Source organism: Asparagus officinalis, chromosome 6 (assembly GCF_001876935.1).
Source record: "Asparagus officinalis chromosome 6, Aspof.V1, whole genome shotgun sequence".
NCBI lineage: Eukaryota > Viridiplantae > Streptophyta > Magnoliopsida > Asparagales > Asparagaceae > Asparagus > Asparagus officinalis.
Genome location: NC_033799.1, coordinates 21,440,225 through 21,460,396, shown reverse-complemented (window position 1 = coordinate 21,460,396; position 20,172 = coordinate 21,440,225). Strand labels below are relative to the sequence as shown.

At 37.9% G+C, this 20,172-nt stretch overlaps 1 protein-coding gene and 1 long non-coding RNA gene across 2 annotated transcripts; one reads left to right on the top strand and one right to left on the bottom strand.

The window, feature by feature from the left end:
• On the top strand, positions 10,131-13,873 carry LOC109846466 (GTP-binding nuclear protein Ran1B). The gene is made up of 8 exons (XM_020415706.1): positions 10,131-10,281; positions 10,351-10,420; positions 11,032-11,088; positions 11,185-11,302; positions 12,272-12,361; positions 12,447-12,626; positions 12,714-12,791; positions 13,573-13,873. The coding sequence occupies exons 1-8, from the start codon at positions 10,279-10,281 to the stop codon at positions 13,640-13,642; spliced, it is 666 nt and encodes a 221-aa protein (XP_020271295.1). The 5' UTR covers positions 10,131-10,278; the 3' UTR covers positions 13,643-13,873.
• LOC109846467 lies at positions 19,254-19,566 on the bottom strand. The gene is made up of 3 exons (XR_002248526.1): positions 19,549-19,566; positions 19,419-19,450; positions 19,254-19,332 (listed from the first exon to the last, which is right to left on the bottom strand). It is a non-coding gene; the product is annotated as an uncharacterized LOC109846467 (long non-coding RNA).

The window sequence follows — 20,172 nt, the reverse complement described above, 5'->3', positions numbered from 1 at the left end:
TACTCATTGCAAGAGAAATTTGTTGGAATCTGATGTCGAGCACTCAGTTTCGGTATACTTGATTTCTCCGCAAATGTCTAGCAACAAATAGCAAAAACAGATCAAGATTGAAAAAGAGAATTAGAATATTCTACAAAGAGTTCAAGCTACTTTTTGATAAATCTATATCAGATTCATGATGTCTGAAACTTATATTTAGTATTCTGGTCTAAAACATTATTTAGTAAACTTTTTGTATGCACTACATAGATATTTTGTTTATCAATTTATTGATAATTATTGTTTTGATTCATAGATATATATACTTGACAAGTATCTCTATGTGCTTTAAATATTCTGTTTGGAACTAAACTTTATGCTGCATACTAATTACTTGGTATAGCAAAATATTATAACATTAATTATATAAACATGAGACATTTTATCTATTTTGTTATGATAGGGAAATTATATTTTGATTCTTTTTTACAGTTTAATAGTAAATGAAACATATATTCAGGTTAGGTTGAATTATTTCTGATTACTTATATATTATTATTGTTTTATTTTGCATTATTTTGCTACATCAATTTTTGTATATTAAACAAATCCGTGCATCGCACGGGCTTGAAACTAGTTGAACAAACTGCAGCATCCCACGACCTCCATCAAGATAACCATCATGCACCCACACCAGGTTCATATTTTTTGCAGGCTACATGCTAGAGAAAAGGTTTCAATTGAATGTTTCAACTTGTAATGACACATTTCAAGAAAAGTGTTTTTGCAGATAGAGCCCCTATGCTATCACCAAATTGAATTAACTATACTTGTTCTATCGTTGCGGACATACCCCCTGAATAAAAACTATTATTGCAGATAGACCCACAGAAAAGGTTCAAAAAGTTGTTATTATTGTTATTACAACAATAGAAATACAGGGGTTGTAAGTTTAAATTTGGTGATGGCACATGGGTCTCTCTGCAATTAACCTTTTCATAAAAGACTTGCTTTGATATAAAAGTGGCAAAAAAGCAAAAAAGAAAAAAAGAAAAATAAAGAAACTTGTTTAACTCACAACAACCCCTAATTTACATAAAATATCTTCTACAAGAACATAAGTTAAAAACAAAAAAATATGGTCACGTTCTTAGCTTTGATAGCTTCAAGTTCTATTTTGACCAAGGAAAAAAAAGAAAGTTGGAAAAATGGAGGTCTTGAGGAGGCAGATAAGATTCATCAATATCGGTATCTCCATTAAGAATTTTGTTCCTGCTACTTGGCAACGTGGATCCAAGTTGTCCCATCCAAATCGTCAGCCACCGCAACGATTCACATCCCCCCACCAATCTCCTCCGCCGCTAAACCTCTTCAAGGAACCCCCCACGAAGGTATTATCCCTCGTCCGCCTGCTCCTGCTTCCTCTTCTGAAGAAGGTTAGACCACAGTCATCATCATCAAAAAGCGAACATGCAAAGTTAGAGTTGCCCAACGAGTTGTCTCCACCAAAAATCAAAATGGTGCTTATTTTTTGTGGTGATCTCAATCACATATGGCGAGATCTTGCAAGTTGGGATCCTTCAGATGCTTCAAGTGCAATTAGGTAGGGCACACCTCTCGTGCTTGCCCCACTTCCCTATCCCCCCAAACCGCATGCCAGCATCCGACCTCGATCCCTATCATGCCTGCCCCTGATTCTATCATAGGTAAGATCTACAAACTCTCCTCTATTGAGATTCTGTCTTTGGGAGTGGGATCCCCCTTTGTTTCAGAGCACAAGGAGATGCTTGAATACAGATTTAATATCAAGAAGTGGAACCACCAAATCCTCAAATCAGAGCAAGGTAACTTTCTAGTCCAATTCCCTTTTTTCAAACTCTTGGAGAAAACTATCCTTCTAGGTTATATAGATATGGAATTCTTCGGTGGCACTTTCTGTAAATGGTCTGAAACCAGAGGGATGCAAGTTCACGCCAAGCCGGGGTTGTATTTGATTAAATTGACTGGCCTCCCTCTTCACCTATGGGATTGTGAATTCCTAGCCGGTTTGCTTAAGGACCATAGGAAGATTTATGCTAGTTCTAGAAACTTTATGTTCATAGAAGATATCTCTGCTTGTAAAACACTTCTCAAAACGAAATGCAAGAAGGATATCCCCAAAGTCATTCCTTTCAGATACGTGTCTCCTATCAATGGCTGGCTCCTAGAAGGCAAAGCTTTTATCGACATTCTTGGCCAACCTATCTTAGAGGAAGTGTTATCTACAAAGAAAGGATATGAATTCCTCGTGTACAAAGGCGGCCCATCTTCTGAATTCTCGTGGAAAGACTTTGGCATCCTATGGCAGGCTATAGAATTAGAAGTTCGCCATCATCTTTCCTCCGATGAGCCGCCTCCGGTTCCTTCTCACCATGATCCTCAGGAGGATGCCAAGGGCAAAAGAGTAATTGATAATTTTTTAAATTCAGCGGGAAATGAGGAGGTAGTGAAGGTAACATAATCTGCAGCGCAATCATAGGAATTGCAGGAAGTCAACAGCTTTCCAGTTTGTAAATTACCAGATATGGTGGAGGTAATTATCAAAGGTAAATCTCTCTTTTTATCAAGGCCGTCTTGGGAAGGTTTCTACTCTGATCTTAAACAAGGCCCCAATGAAGGCCGGTCCCACAAAGCTCCATCCGAAGCTCAGGACAGAATAAAATCTATTCCCTCATCATCCTTCAGGAACTCTATAGATGTTGTCTCATCCTCAACTCAACCGCCTAGTTTTGAGAGGCCTCCTAGACTTCAAATACATAGGCATACCCCTCTCTCGCTCTACCACAAGCCATACCACAGATTCATGGCTAGTTGCCAACCTATCTTAGAGGAAGTGTTATCTACAAAGAAAGGATATGAATTCCTCGTGTACAAAGGCGGCCCATCTTCTGAATTCTCGTGGAAAGACTTTGGCATCCTATGGCAGGCTATAGAATTAGAAGTTCGCCATCATCTTTCCTCCGATGAGCCGCCTCCGGTTCCTTCTCACCATGATCCTCAGGAGGATGCCAAGGGCAAAAGAGTAATTGATAATTTTTTAAATTCAGCGGGAAATGAGGAGGTAGTGAAGGTAACATAATCTGCAGCGCAATCATAGGAATTGCAGGAAGTCAACAGCTTTCCAGTTTGTAAATTACCAGATATGGTGGAGGTAATTATCAAAGGTAAATCTCTCTTTTTATCAAGGCCGTCTTGGGAAGGTTTCTACTCTGATCTTAAACAAGGCCCCAATGAAGGCCGGTCCCACAAAGCTCCATCCGAAGCTCAGGACAGAATAAAATCTATTCCCTCATCATCCTTCAGGAACTCTATAGATGTTGTCTCATCCTCAACTCAACCGCCTAGTTTTGAGAGGCCTCCTAGACTTCAAATACATAGGCATACCCCTCTCTCGCTCTACCACAAGCCATACCACAGATTCATGGCTAGTTCAGCCAAATCTCTTCCCCAAACTCATCAAAAGGGTTAGTCTTCTTGTACCTCCTCGCCTTTTTTGTTGCTTAATTCCCTTTTTGAAGAATCCCTATCTAATTTTGCATCAAATCTTGGCATTCAAGAGCCTCTACCTAAATAAGCTCTGGATAAATTACAAGCTTGAGAAATAGAGAGGGCCAAATCAGCCTCTTAAATGTATGTGGTCTACTTCTTTATGTTGTTGGATGATTTGTTCTACTGTTTTACTATGAATATTGGTTTTTTGAATGTTAGAGGATTAAACAATCCTATTAAGAGAATGTTAATTAGAGATTGCATCCTTTTTCTGGAATAAAAAAATTTATAGGATTGCAAGAATCTAAACTCAATTCTGTTAAAACTACGACCCTTAGAGCTCTGGGTGGCAATAGGGTTAATGCTTGGCTTAATTTTGGTGCTACAGAGTCTAGAGGCGGTGTGCTTTTAGGTTAGAATGATAATCTTTTTGATTGTATAAACTCGTACATAGGGATTTTTTTAGTCTCAGATATTCTTTGTCATAAGATTTCTAAATGGAGGTTCATTGTCACTTCTGTGTACGACCCCTGTGAGAGAGAGGATAGAGAGATATTTTGGTGAGAACTCCAAACAATTTATTCTATTTTTCCATTGCCTTGTGCCCTCTTTATAGATTTGAATGTGACTCTAAGTATTCAGGAAAGAAAAGATAGATTATGCTTCACTAGAGACATTAATTCCTTCGAATTTGTTGTTGACTCTCTTTCTCTCATGAATTTGCCTTTTAGTGGCAGACAATTGACTTGGTCCAACATGAGAGAGGACCCAAGTATGGCTAGAATTAATAGATTCCTTATCAATTCTGCATTTGAATTAGCTTTGCCTTTGCTTGTTTGATATGCTTATCATGCATCTTGCTCCGATCATTCACCCATCATCCTTGACTCAGGTGGTCCTATCCCCATATCTTCTTTTAGATTTGAAAAGTATGGCTTTGTCACTCCAACTTCAGAGAATTTGTCAAAAATTGTTGGTTCTCCTTCTCTTGCCATGACAATCCAGTTGTTGCTTTTAAGTCCAAACCCAATCTCCTCCAAAGAAGCATTAAGTGGTGAGAAAAAAACTTTTTTGGATCCATCAATATATCCAAAAAAACATTCTCTTATCCATTCAAGCTCTTGATCTCATTCACAAAAATGGATCCCTCTCTGCTCTGAGGCATCTTCAAGAAAAGACTTCACTTAAAATCTAGCTCATGTTGCTACACAAGAGGAAATTTATTGGAGATAAAGATCCTAGATCACTTGGTTGACTGAAGGAGATAACAACGCCTCCTTTTTTCCATAAATTAGTTTCTTTCAATAGAAGAAAGAACTTTATCCTAAATATCATCCATGATGACTTTCTCATCTCTTAGAATAGAGAAAACAAAAATATTTCTTTGATTTCTTCTCTTCTCTAATTTTTTGTAAAATCTTCCTCTTCTTTTAGCCTAGATTGGTCGTATTTGTATCCTACTCATGTCCAGGGTCTTGACAACCTTGACCTCTCTCATGATGAAATCAAGTTAGTGCTCTTTAGCTTGGATCCTGACAAGTACCCTGGTCCTGATGGCTTCTCAATTCTCTTCTACCATAAGTCTTGGGAGGTCATTCAAGAGATATCTTCTCTATCTTTAACTTTCTCTTTTCAGATGCATCATCCCTCCATAACATTAATTTCTCCCTTATTACCCTCATCCCTAAGATTGATGGAGCTAGTCATGTTAAAGATTTTAGGCCTATGAGTCTATTAAATGGCTATTTTAAAATCTTTACCAAAGTCTTGTCTAATAGACCTGCTCCTTTCCTATCTTCCTTACTTGACCCCACTCAATTAGCCTTTCAAAGTGGAAAATCCACATTGGATTCTTATGCTATTGCTCATGAGCTTCTCCACCATTGCACCCCCAAATGTAAGGAAATCTACATGACCAAAGTGGATTTCATGAAGTCCTTCGATTGTGTCAGTCGGTCCTTTATCCTTGAGATGCTAAAAGCTAGGGGTTTCGGGACTAAATGATGCATGGATTAGAGAGATCCTCCATTCTTCCAAGTCTACAATTTTGGTTAATGATTCCCTAACAAATTACTTCCAATGCTCTACGGATCTGAAGCAAGGTGACCCTCTTTCAATTGTGCTTTCTATTTTAGCTGTTGATGTCCGCAATAAGATGCTATCTCTAGTGTTGCATGTGGGGACTTATCTGAGATGCACCTCCAGGGGGAACTGAATGATATTCCTTCCCTCCGGGTTGTTGATGACACAATCATCACGTGCAAAGCTTCCAGTCAAGACTTCTCTGTCTTAAAATATATGTTTGAGGACATATCTGGCTTGGGTATCAATTATGCCAAAACCGATCTTTTCCATTTTGGTAAACCCCCTATCAAAGGAGCCTTGTTTGCCAACATTCTTAACTGTTCTCATGCCTCTCCTCCTTTCATATATCTTGGTATCCCAATGAAAAAGGGCTCTTTCAATAAACATGACTGACAACCTCTCATGGATAAGTTTTCTAAGAGGCTATCCACGTGGAAAAGTAGATAACTATCCATCGGGGGGTGACTCTTGTCAACTCAGTCTTAACCTCTATCCCTTTATACTTCTTGTCCTTTTTTAAGCTCTATAAATGGTTAATCAATGCAATGGATAAAATCAAAAGAAACTTCTTATGGGGTAGTAAAGATTTTATCTCTTCGTGTAAAGCTTTAATTAAATGGAGTTTAGTTTGCAAATCTAAAAGAGAGAGGGGGGTTTGGGTATCATCAATCTTTCTAATTTTAACATTTCTTTTCTTTCAAAATGGATGTGGAAGATGCTTCAAGAAAATTCTCTTTTGGGTGAAGTTCTTAGTTTGCTCTACTTCTCTTGTCTTCCTAATCCTAGTTGCACGTCATCATGTCTCTCTACCTCTAAATTCTAGAGGATGTTTTTTCTAGCAGTTAGGCTTTGAAGAGTTTTGTTAAATGGAAGTTAGGTGATGGATCTTATATTATATTTTGGTAAGTGTTGTGGTGTTTCCAGTTGCCACATTATGATCTCTTGTCAACAACAGGCAGGATCCTGATTTAGCCGACTAGCCGAGTCAACATCTCGTTGGGATGACTCAGAATGTGATACTTGTCAGTCCTATTATCAAAGACGACTCGTCACAAGTCTGCTCAACTAGTTATTTGGCTAGCATTTCACAAGAGCCGACTCAAAAGGCGGTGCCTCTTGACACCCCTCGATATAAGCCAAAAGATGACTGCGACCTTGAGCCCCCGGCTGATAGCGCATCGACATCACATTAAATGCTTGATAGGCTCCATCATTTCTCCATCCCCGGTACTATTTATGGCACATCGGACCACGCCGGCTTCGCACGTCGCATGTCCTATCTTATTAATGCCAAAGTGATTGCGCCCATTTCGTGACCACTCCATAGTCAACACCTGTGAAGTCAATGCTGACTCAGCTGCCAGCCTAGACTTGACCAAAGAGACCAAAATGCACTTCCTATGTGGCCATAAAAGGGAAAACTATTCCCAATGCAAAGGTAAGCATTTTTCCTGTATTTTTCTCCATTTCGCACCTAAGAACTACTACAGTTCGCCATTTTCCCCCACTCAAGTACCTTGCTAACTTGATCATCGGAGGAACAATGGGGGAATTAACCTTGCCCTCTTACGAGTTGCTACACGTGCAGGGAAGAATAGCTCAACCCGAGACCAGATTTTTGGAGAAGTTACCAGCCCCTAATCAACCCAGTTCCTATCAGTTTACCTATATGATTGTATAATATCAGCAGTTTAGCGCCCACTATGGGGCTTTCTCTCTTTTTTGAGCAAACATGTCTAGTTCTAAGTATAGAGCTGATCAATCCATCCCTGGAGAACCACACCAGAACTATGTCACTCAAGTCCAGCTTGAAGAGACGGCTCAAAAGATCTCTCAATCTCTCCAATAGCAACTCGCTACCTTCACCAGCAAGCTCCTCTACTGATTTTCATAACCACAACAAACTACTTCCCCTATTCCACCACCCTCAAGAGGCCAGCAATCAGGGACTTATTCCCCCTCAGTAGTTCAACGTGTAGTCCCCCCTTCAGACTCCTCATGCTGGCACCAAGCAGCGAAAGGATCACGTCGAGCACACAACCTAACCACCACACCAGTCAACTCGCCCAGTAGATCCTCGTCGGCACCTCCTCTTTCACTCCGAAGCCACCGGCAAGAGCCCTAGACCTAGCCACCATAGATAGCGCAATGTGGGAGGGATGTCCAAGACTCTCCATCATCAGCATGCCTCTCTAGTCCTCTCAGGCACCCCGGGGGCGCCTTGATATGATCGAGTGTATAGACCAGTCGCCAAAGCTATCAGGGGGAAAACCCCCTTACTGATGACCTCATGAATGCCTTGTGTGAGAAGTTCAAAATGCCTCATGTGGAGAAGTATAAAGGAGAAGGGGACCCTTCCAAGCATGTCCAGAACTATTATGATATAATGAGCATGCTCCAGGCGTCAAAAGTTATCATTTTTTGATGCTTCCCCATTACTTTGTCGAGGAGCGCCAAGCTCTGACGGAATGTGTTGGCCTTCTTGTTTTGATGATTGTTTGGTGGAAAATTTGTAGTAAAAAGAAATGAAAGAAATATATTTAATTTGTATTCTCTCAATCTCAATTACAATTTGGATTCCCGATTACAAAAGAGAAGAGGATCGATAGAGATCCTCCCCTTTGTTTAATTCTGGGTTCTTCATGGTGGCGATGAGATGTCTCCCTTGAATGCTCGCGTCGAGTTTGCTTCTCGTTGATGATCCGAACGTCTTGTTTCACTGGAACGTGGTCTTCTCCTCACGATTTGACGCTATGGAGGACTTGCAAAGTAAGTTTTAGAACTCTAAACGAGTTGATAACTCTGAATGAGTTTAAAACTCTATGAAAGAGTTGATTTAACCGAAATCGGTTTGTAAGCCAATGGTGAAGAAAGCTCCTATTGCCAATCTCCAAAGCTCCAGCAATTCCCCCAAAAAGAAGCCAAAGATCTCCTCCTCGCTGCCAAGCCGAAGGACTCAAAGAAAGATCAATCCAAGAGCCCAAAAGAAGAGCCAAAATCCAGCCTGAACTCAGTTGATTTTACTCCTATTTATAGGGGATTAAAGTGTGTAACCGCCCCCTTAATTCGCTACTAAGTGGGGTTAAATGGGGTGTAACCGCCCCCTTAAACTGCTCCCCAAATCATGGGGAAAACGGTTTTGAAACCGTTCAGTTCGTGCTTTGAACGAGTCAAACGCTAAAAAATAGCGTTCAGGGCCCGAACTCTGCGCCTTAGACTTGAAACGCAGAGTTGTACCTATTTTGATGGCTGAACGCATAGGTCGCGCTGTGTTGTGAACTCTGAAACGCAAAGTTGGGCTCTGCATGAACTCTGCGTTTTGAGTCCACGAACTCTGCGTTTTGAACCTGAGACGCGGAGTTAGGCTCTGTATGAACTCTGCAGTTTGAGTCCACGAACTTTGTGTTTTGAGTCGGAGCGCTGGGGATGACCTTTGTGTTTGACTCTGAAACACGGGCTTGACCTCTGCGTTTTGATGTTGTCACGCAGGGATGACCTCTGCGTTTTGAGGTTGTAACGCAATGAGGACCTCTGTGTTTTGAGGTTGTAACGCAGGGAGGACCTTTGCGTTTTGAGTCTAAGACGCAGAGGCGAGCTCTGCGTCTTGATTTGAAGAGACCGTCAATTTGCAGTCTCTTTTGCTAGAGCGTTGTAAAGACCGTCATCTTGTAATCTTCGTCTTGGCTCCTTAAAAATATGAGAGTCGTCAGATTGTAACTCCCGATGCTGATTGTGAGGGCTATTGATTAGAGATTTCATCAGTTATTGTGAAAGTCGTCATATTGTAACCTTCATCGATCTACGTGAAAGTCTTCAAATTGTAGCCTTCTGGAAGCCGTCGAATTGTAACTTTCATCATCGGTGTTTGATGGGGATCAGCTATCTGTTGTGATTTTTAGACAGCCTACAATGATGATTTACAAACAATTTACATCTAATATTGTTTGTCTAGTGTTTGTGTTTTATATTTATTCTAGGCAAACAATAAGTTGGAGGATGGATGAAATCGAGCTTTAACGATCATATCCAATGGAGATTGGCGGGATTGTGGAGTGAAGCCATGCAATTCAAGTTAAAGATCCAAGTTCAAGTTTTATCCGCAAGTTTACCAAGTCAAGCTTATTGAAGATCAAGATCAAGCTTGAGTATATTTAGTTTAGGTTTTTATATTATGTGTGTTAGTACTTTAAGCTCAATCCTACACACACATACACGTTTTGGCTTTTCTATGTATATATATAGTCGTATATATACATACATGTATGTATATATAGTCGTATATATACATACATGTATGTATATATACATACATGTAAAACTTCCAACTTGGTAAACTTATCAGAGCAGGCCGCATAAACTTAGGAGCGAATTTTGGCAAGTCGATCTTTCTTCTCCTGAAAAACCTATCAGAGCAGGCCACATAAACTTCCAACTTCATGGGCCATGTAAAACACGACACCATTAATTCAGCCCAAAGGCCCATTCAATCAAATTCAAACACCATACAATCCACGCGTCAACATCACTAATATCACTGAAATCTAACGGTCAAAAAATCGCAACAATTCACAGTAAACGAAGTTTCTAGCTAAAACCTTGTTCTAGGGTTTCAATCCAAGACGAATCTCTCAATAAACCCTAATCTCTATCCCTCATCTTAGGACTTGAGATCCAACAAAAAACCTTATGGTATTTCTCGTACGCTCTCAAATTCTCAACTAGTTATTTTAATATTAATTTTGATTTTGTTTGATTTAGGCGTTGCCAAATCAGCAGACAGTGGACTACCCAAGTTTCAAGCTCGTCATCGTTGGAGATGGCGGAACCGGTAAGAAAATTTCGATCTTGGATCTCTTTGGCACTTTGCTTGAGCTAAAAATCGCTGCTTTTTTATAAGTTTGAGCTGAAAGGTATTTCATTGGGTGGTTTCCTGTATACTTTTCAAATTTGTTATTTTTTTTTTCAAATTTATGACCAAATCTAGACATATTTGCTAATTTTCGTCTACATTCTCTCACATTGGATTTTCGATAAACCGCGCAGGGATATGTTAGCAAATATACAGATGTAGAGGGTAAATCTGCATGTTTTGTATATTTGGAGAATCTTTTTTTTAAGGGAGCACGGGATTATTTTATTTTATTTTATTTTGTTATTATTGTTGTCGTCCTTGTTGTTATCGTTGTTGTTTTATCATTGCAGGGTGTTAACTATGAGGTGTATTTTAGTTCAATGTTAAAGTATTAGGGATAAAGTAGCTAATATTCAGATTTGGGATAAATGCAAATGGAGTACATTTAGGTGGTATATAGGCAAAATGATTTTTTTTATTGTTTTCTGGTTTTATTTGAGTTGATTCACTAGTTTTATGGATTCAGGATACTAATGTTTTTCTTTTATATATTATTCTTTGATGATTTTAGTTTAACTTTGGTGCAGGGAAAACTACATTTGTGAAGAGGCATCTCACCGGTGAGTTCGAGAAGAAGTATGAACGTAAGTATATCGTTATTGATTGCATGTAGTTGGCAATTATAATCTATTAGTTCAGTGCTCATTTTGTTTCTTGTTTAAAATATTTTGTTTGTACAGCAACTATTGGTGTTGAAGTTCATCCCTTGGACTTCTTCACAAACTGCGGCAAGATCCGGTTTTACTGTTGGGACACAGCTGGGCAAGAGAAATTTGGGGGTCTTAGAGATGGATATTAGTAAGCTGTCCCTATTTTTGCCAATTCAGTGTTCTATTTATACAGGTTTACCCGTAAAATAAGTATTGGTGCAAAATTAGCTCTTGTGATGTTAGTTGTTGTACATTACTTGTAATGAAGTATATGTGGAAGATAATTTCTCTATCCTTGTTTCTGTAACACGCAAAAGATCATGCTCATGTAATTAACTGACTTACTAATTCTAGTTATTTCAATTTTAGGATACTATAGTTAATTTGGTGCTGTTGAATTTCTGTGTACAGCTATATTCTTGTCAACTGGTCTTGTAACTGTAGTATGCTGAAGAAAAGTTAATTTGGTGTTATCTTTTTAATAGCAGTTTCAATTTCAGTTTAGCTGGCACATTGTTTAGTGTTGACTTGTGCAATTTGATCTTTTTTTAGTTTAGAAATAAGTTTGTAACTTTTTTGTGTATGTAGTTTAAGTTTTTTTAATTACTTTTAACTATGGTTTTCTCTGTTTGCTTTTTTGATATTGGGCATTCTCTGCTAAAATCCTAGAAATCATATCTCCTTTGGCTCTCCCATCCAACAAGCACAAACACATTTCAGTGGTAGCGCGTATCGTCCCTAAGTTTAGTCAGTCAACAGCAGTTTGTTGATAATAATATCAGTCTTCCTAATTAACTGATTCAAATATTTTCTTTTTCTTTTTCTTTAAGATCATAATTTTAGTCAATCTTCATCGACGATTGTCATTATTGCTGTTACACTTTTCTATGTTGTGTCATTATTATCACAGCATCACTTTTGTGCGTGTATTTCTTCAGAGCTGTAACTGACCTGATTTACAACACTTGAGATTTACTGTTCTTAACTGTTTCCAGATTGTTTCCTTATCAATAGATTATAGATTTATATCAACAAGCTAACATTTTTCCCTTTTCATAATGTTATTTCTTACGATAGGTTATTGTTCTTATCCTATATTTCTGTTTCAAATTTGCAGTATCCATGGCCAATGTGCAATTATCATGTTTGATGTCACTGCAAGATTGACATATAAGAACGTCCCAACATGGCACCGTGACCTTTGCAGGTTTCTTGTCTAATCCAGAATGTTTCTGAGCCTTTTTTCTTTTCATGGTGCTAGCTTATTAACTGTTTAGTGTTAATATTTTCAGGGTATGTGAGAACATTCCTATAGTTCTGTGTGGTAATAAGGTTGATGTGAAGAACAGGCAAGTGAAAGCAAAGCAAGTGACTTTCCACAGGAAGAAGAATCTCCAATACTATGAGATCTCCGCTAAGAGCAATTACAATTTTGAGAAGCCCTTCCTTTATTTGGCTAGAAAACTTGCGGGGTATAATAGCACTCAGAACCTTCATATGCATTTTACTTTAGAGTAAGAACGAAGTTTTTGAATTTAATTACATTAATGACCGTTCAGGGATCCCAATCTCCACTTTGTCGAGTCTCCTGCTCTTGCTCCTCCAGAGGTGCAGATCGATCTGGAAGTACAGAGACAGTAAGTGATAGCATGCTTCTTTCATTGCATAGATTTAAGATCTTCCTTGGTTAAATTTCACAAAGACTACTTAACTTTGGGGTGTTTTGCACAAAACCCTCTAAAATTTATCGATCAGAGAAAATTCTTCTGAACATTAATTATTACAAAATCTCTCTTAACTCTTAGAAATGTCATAAATTGTGTTGACTTGATTGTTAAATGGTCTAAACTCTAAAGTACCATTATCACTTTCTACGTGCCCCAACTCAAAAACAGATAATATTATAGCAGGTATATTACGTATGGGTAAATTATCCAAAGCACATAATTGCCAGGTCATTTGCAAAGGACATGACAACTTAACTTAGTTGTCTTCAGGTGGTGGTGAAATTTATTGATATTTTTATTTTTAAAGGATAAATGTTACATAACTGCCATGAACTATCAGGGTTTTGCACAAAACTTATATCAAACTATTTATATTAGAGGAAACATATTAAAAATGTTTACATCCATAGAAAATTATCACATGCTATCAGAATTACGCAACATTGTAAAGTATTACATGGTTAAAAGGTCTAAATTGTTCATAGTAAGAAGGAAAGATGGTGAGGGAGTAGTTGTGTATAGTTATATAAGAGCAAAAATGTCAAAAAATATTTCAAGTTCTTATCATATGCTTAGTGAAAAAGGATTGTGGTGTTTCCTCTAATAGAACAGTTAATAATAGTTCATGGTGATTTTGTGAAGTCCATGTTTTCTGGGAGCTAATATAACTTTGTCTTTGTCCTTTTGACAGGCATGAGGCAGACCTTGCAGCAGCTGCTGCTCAGCCTCTTCCTGATGATGATGATGATGCGTTCGATTAGACGAAATTTTTGCTTCTCAAAGTATTCTGGTTTTAATATTGGGGAGAGTTTGGATGGCTTTTCTTTCTTTCTTACTTCCCCTCCTAGCGTTAACTATCCTAAACATTATGTAGTTGCGAAATTCTCTTTGCTGAAATTACTCTCGTATTGTATGAGAGAGTACTGCAAGAAGCTAGGAAATGTAGATGGAATGCTCGGTTATTTTGAGGTTGCCATATTGATTGTTTTTGAGCTGTGTTTGCTGACCGACCTGACCCATATAAATTTCGATCCGACTCGTGTAATATTCACCCGATCCAACCCATTAAATAGTCAGGTCAACTCATTTATTAAATGGGTTACCCATTGACCTAAGCGACTCATTTAATTGTTTTATGATTTTCACGTACCTAACGTAAAGTCCATGTGTAAAGTTTTTATGGTCCAATTTATCATTTATACATTTTGTACTGCTTAGAAGTTTAGGTAATTATAGGGTGTTTTTTGTAAAGTTTTAAATTTGAGTGTTTTTTGCAAATTTTAAAAGTTCTAGGTGTTTTCTGCAAATGTCATTTTGTCAAGGGATTTTTTTCCTAATTTATAAACTTTATACTCTTTAACTTTTGATTTTTGATTGTTCATGTTTTTTTCTAAAATTTGAATGTTAGGGTGTTTTTTGTAATTTTTGAAGCTTTAGGGTGTTTTTTGTAAATATCAAAATTTTCATGTTGCTATGTATAAGCTGTATATTTTGTACTGCTTCTAAGTTTTCATATTTGTGGCATGTATTTTTGTAAAATTTGTTTTTTAAGGGTGTATCTTGTAATTTTAAAAATTTTAGGTTGTTTTTTACAGATTTTAAAATTTTCACGTTGTTATTTATAAGTTATAGATTTTGTACTTAGATAAAGTTTTCACATAATTATGGTGTGTTTCTAAAAATTTTGACTTTGTGAGGGTGTACTTTGCAACTTTAAAACTTTGTGTTTTTTACAAATTGTAAAATTTTCATGGTATTATTTATGACTTATGGATTTTGCACTGTTTGTAAATTTTGATGTATCCGGGGCGTGTTATTGTAAAAGTTGACTTTTTAATGTTGTATTTTGCAAATTTTCAAACTTGTAGAGTGTTATTTCTGGAAGTTGTTTATGTAGAAGTTGACTTTAGAGCGTGTATTTTGTAATTTTTGTAACATTTAGGGTGTTTTTTGCAAAAGTCAAAACTTTCAGTTGGGGTTTTTAGTTTATAAACTGTAAATTTTCACTATTTGAAAGTTTTAATTTTTTTGTTTTTTAGAAAATTTGACATTGTTTAGTCTAGAAAATCGGCAAGTGCTAATCTTTGTTGGAAAACCGACATGTGTCCACCTCGTGCTTAATCAGATCTATCCAGAAACCAACAACCAGAGTTGTGTCTGCGGCCAACCGTATAGGCTGACAATTTACATAGCCGAGTCAAAAGGCGATACTTGTTGGTCATCTCACCCGATAGACCCTAGAAACAACCCACATTCGGCCTACTGTGTCGGCCGACGACTTGCGTATTCAAATCAAAAGGTGGTGCTTCCTGACCCTTGACCAAAGAAATAGAAATTCGACAATTACTTCGAACCCCTCGCCAACTGAACGCTCTCGCCTTAACTGTTCTGACAAAATCATCATCACTCTAGCCCCTATAGCATCTATGACTCATCGGACCCAGTCAGCTTCAAGCATTTGCTATCATTCTCTCATTTAATGACTAGATGACTCACCTTTTTCCGTGGCCGACACTTGGAAGGTATATGCCGACTCAACAGTCTGCCTGAACTAGGCCACAATTAGCTTTTTATCCTTCTAATCTGCTATAAAAGGAAGTGGCACTGCACGAGGTAGGGGGAGGGGAGAGGAGGTAACTCTGAAACTCTGTGTTTATCCCCTTACTTGTTTTATATTCCCCACACAAGCTCAAACACTGACTTGATCGTCGAAGGAAATACTGGAGAACCCAACTCTGCCCTCTGATGAGTATTTCGTGTGCAGGAAAGAACAACGATCTAGGAGACCAGCTGTCTGAAAAAGTTTGATGACCCTATACACTCTCATAACTCTAACATAAACCTCATGTGTAATGACTGCATCAACAATTTAGCACTCACCGTGGGGCCCTTCATCTTATGCTCAAATCATGAGATGAGAAGCTACCGCCAAGGCTGATCACCATTGACTCGGCCTACTTCAGCCAAAGACCTTGGCGTCACTTTCATGAATAAGACCAAGGCAAATATAGTTCCCTCCAAGGTAATTAAATTAATGGTGTTGTCTTCAAACAATATATATTTTCCTGTTGTATCAATGTGCAGCTCTTGTCGATCGATCATCATCTACTCGGTCGGCTTCGACTCCAAAGACCTTGGTACATATTCAGGGTGAAACTAAGGCACGCTATCGACAAAAGCCCTTGGTACCCTCTCGGGGTAAAACCAAGGCAGGTCTCAACTCGATCGGCTTCGACTCCTAAGACCTTGGTACTTATTCAGGGTAAGACTAAGGCACACCATCGATAAAAAACATTGGTATCTTCTCAGGGTAAAACCAAGGCACGTCAACTCAATCTATTTCGACAAAAAAGACATTGACATCTCCCTAAGCCCAAGACACGTACCCTAAGACCTTGGTGTTATCGCGAATAAACCCAAGGCACGAGGCCAAGTAGCCCACAAGCCAAAGAACCGATTGATACTTAAAGGTGTGTGGTTTATATTAACAAGGAAACTTGCGTCTAAAATGTCTACAATGAGACCTTGCCACCTACATCGCGAATAAACAAGGTGTGAAGCCGAGTCGCCCCATCTGATTATTAGGTCTCATATTTATGAACCTATTGTCTAATCTAGTTTTTATGATTAACAAACAATTCCTAATCTTATTTTCTAGTATTTGTGTTTTCCTCCAACATGCATCGAGATTGGATTTGCGCCTTAACAACGATCTCTTGGAGCATGGCGGAAATTGGATTGAAGCCGTCGCAATTCAAGTCACGATACATTATCGCTTCATCCCGCTATCAAGATCGAGCTTCATGAAGATTATATGCTTGGTATAGTGTTTATAGCTTAGGTGTTACTTTAATCATACACACACACACACACACACACGTTATTTCGCAAAACGGTCAAAAATACGTTTAGACCTATACATATAAATTATTTTTCAAAATTCATCTATTTAGGAAGATAACGTGTTTGAAATAATTTCATCAGAATCATGTGTTTAATGATTTCGTATCCTTGTTGATTCTGGTAATATATGAAATTGAAAATACCCTAGAGGGGGGTGAATAACGTAATTGTTAATCTAATCCAATTACGATGCCAAATTAAAACTAATAATGAATTATCCTAGCAAATGTGATATACAAGATAAATATGCAAGGATAATAAGAGATAACACAATAGGCGATATAAACATGCACAAGATATAACATTGATAATAGTGCACCAAGACAATCGCAAACACAAAAGAAATGACCAAGGAGTTCGGTCAACCCTTGACGTACGTCTTCGTTCCTCACCTCAAGGAGATTCTCCACTATCTCAAATAACTACACAATCGGTTTCTGAAGTTCACCAAAAACTTTTACAACTCACACAATGATAATTACACAATACACTTCTCTAAGTGTTGGCCGACCCGTGTCACCTTCCTTAAGTACTTGGAATTACTACCTCTCCCTAGGCTTTTACAACTAAGTCACTCCTCTTAGAATTGACCCCGTTCTTCTCTCAACCACTCCTCTAAGTGTCCTTGTGTATTACACGTGTTTCACAATGATAAGCTCAAATAAAGATTTGTTCTCTAAACAAGATGAGGACGAAATTGTAAGCACACTCTCAAAGATACACTCTCACAACCCAAATATACTATATGTGAAATACTTAAGCTCAAGTGGTTGTGTGTGTAGGCAATGAGTATAATGAAATACACTCAAATTAATCTAGCATAAATATATGAAAATCTAAATATCAAATAGCTAGATGAGTTTAGAAAAACTTTTCTAAAACAAGCAAGAGAGAGGTAAAGATTTGAGGTTGAGATCCTTAAGAATAATGATGTCACTAGTAGAAAAACGAGCAACCTAGACAGAATTTTTCGTCTTGGTTGCTTAATCTCCCGTCTAGGTTGATCAACCTAGACGGTGTTTCATCTAGGTTGATCCGTCTAGTTTGATTCCGTCTATTTTGAGTCAAACTAGACAGAATTCCGTCTAAGTTGATCAAACTAGACGGAAAACATCCTAGACGTAATGTGAAAAACCATCTATATTGCAACCTAGACAGAATTTCATCTAGGTTGCTTCCGCTACTTTTTTTTGCAGAATCTACGTTGCACCCTATATAATATCCAACACCAAATCATGTTCATATCCAACACAATCTAATTATATTTCAATATCAAATACAATTATATTCAAATAATACATTTACCAAAATACTAGAGCGAAACATAAATTATTTACATAGACAATAACTAGTTTTCACACGTCAAGGATTTATATAATGAAAGAGTTCGCGAAAGCCATGAGAAAGGAAAATTTACAGATGTGAAGAGAAGTAGAGACAAAGCAGTATTATTCCCAATCAGAATCAAAGAAACTGACATCCTTCATCTCAGAGTACTATACATTCTCCAAACGCATGTCCTCCTCCTGTATCAATACCAGAGAAAAAAAATCCAAATAAGAAACAAAAAATCCAATAGAACAAACCAATGGGATATAAAACATAAGCCAAAATCAGTGCATTATCAGAAGTCTGGGGAGTTCCAGCTATTATGGACGGATGAAGGTATAGAGAATTAAAGAAATGCTTATACTTTTTTTGTTCGAGCTTATGCATATAGATGTTGCGCTAAACTCCCACTTTACTTTTATTCAAAGGAAAGGGCTCTTGCAAGCTTATGCGTATAGAAGTGTAGCTATTACCTAGTTGTATTGCTAGATCTAAAATATTAGAATCGCATATATGACTTCAACAAGAAAACATATATATTACTAATAGTGAACTATAAGATGATAATGAAATTATTATTTAGTAATTGGACAATTTACCATCATTCATCTATTTCCAACTAATTTTGTGTTCTTCCCTTTTCATATGTAAGCTTTCTACTAAAATGCGAAACTAATAGTCACAAAATATGCTACCATGGGACTATCATGGTTGTCATGCTAGCATGATACAACAATGCACTTCAAAATATAGAAAGTAAAACAAAAATCATATAAAAAATATGACAACATAATAAACATATTACAACACAGATGGAGACAAGCTTCGCAATACGTATATTAGTTAGAAAGAGATTTTGACAACAAGGAACACAAGAAAAGAAATTACCTAGTTCCCAGTTCTCTGGTTTTTTTTCAAATGGTCATGCTTGTAACAATTCGCTGCAGATAACTTGGCAATCAAGGACTTATTCATCTATCAAAAGAACAATATTGATAAGACATCATGACAACAAAGCATAATGCAATAACCAATTGCAACAAGTGAATACCCTAAAATTGAAACACACCAGAAATGAATTAGGTTACATAGGAGATTAACACAAATTAGTAAAAAAATCTCTTCTTTTATTGCCTTATTCTATCTTCATTTCTTCACCAAACTTGTCCTTTCCAATGCAACCCATAAAGCTAGTTGCACCAGGAGTTTGAAGCATCCACTGCAAATTGAATATGATATCAAAAAATGTTAAGTCGACAAAGCTTCATAAAATACAGGAGATTCACATTCATATGTTAAATATACATGGGCAACCCTGATTGCATTTTGTGTAGCCCCTGAAGAGATTAACATAATATATGGCCGAATGTTATCACATAATTTAAAATTGAATTGAGCTTGTGTGTCATAATGATTGTTTAAACCAAAATTATACCTCCAGCAATATACTTGACACTGTACTTTGAAGCCATTTCTTCATACCTAGAAGGAAGCACAACGCTAAGTTATGAATGTCTCAGATGGCACACTTAAAATCTAATACATTAGGCTATCATGCAATAACAATTCCAAATCTTGCTTTACACACAACACACAACATTCTGATGAATTCCAATCATAACACATTCATTTGTGCAAAATATTTAGCATAAAAAGAAGGAGAAAATGAAGCTTGCTACGTAAAAGTGAATTATTTAGTGAGGTCTGAACGAAGGCAAAGTCTGAGCGGGGGTGGCAAGGACAGAGTGGTGATTTTGGGGTTTTGGCAAGAGAAAGAAAAACAAATACCATGCTTCAACCGTATTTCTTTCTCGCTTCAATCGGTTAGTAAGGCCCACCGAGCGTAAGCCGAGGTGAAAGGTGATGTTGCCACCGGCGCTGTAACCCATGATGGAGACGTTCGAGAAGTCCGCGTTGGATCGGAGCCAGGGGTCGGCCGGGCTGAGGGCCTGGTCGCGGAGGAAGAGGAGGGTGTCGACAGCGTCATCGTAGGCGGCGGGGAGGCGGTGCTCGTGGGCGAGGCGGTAGGCGACGGAGGCGACGAGGGCTGGGATGCGGG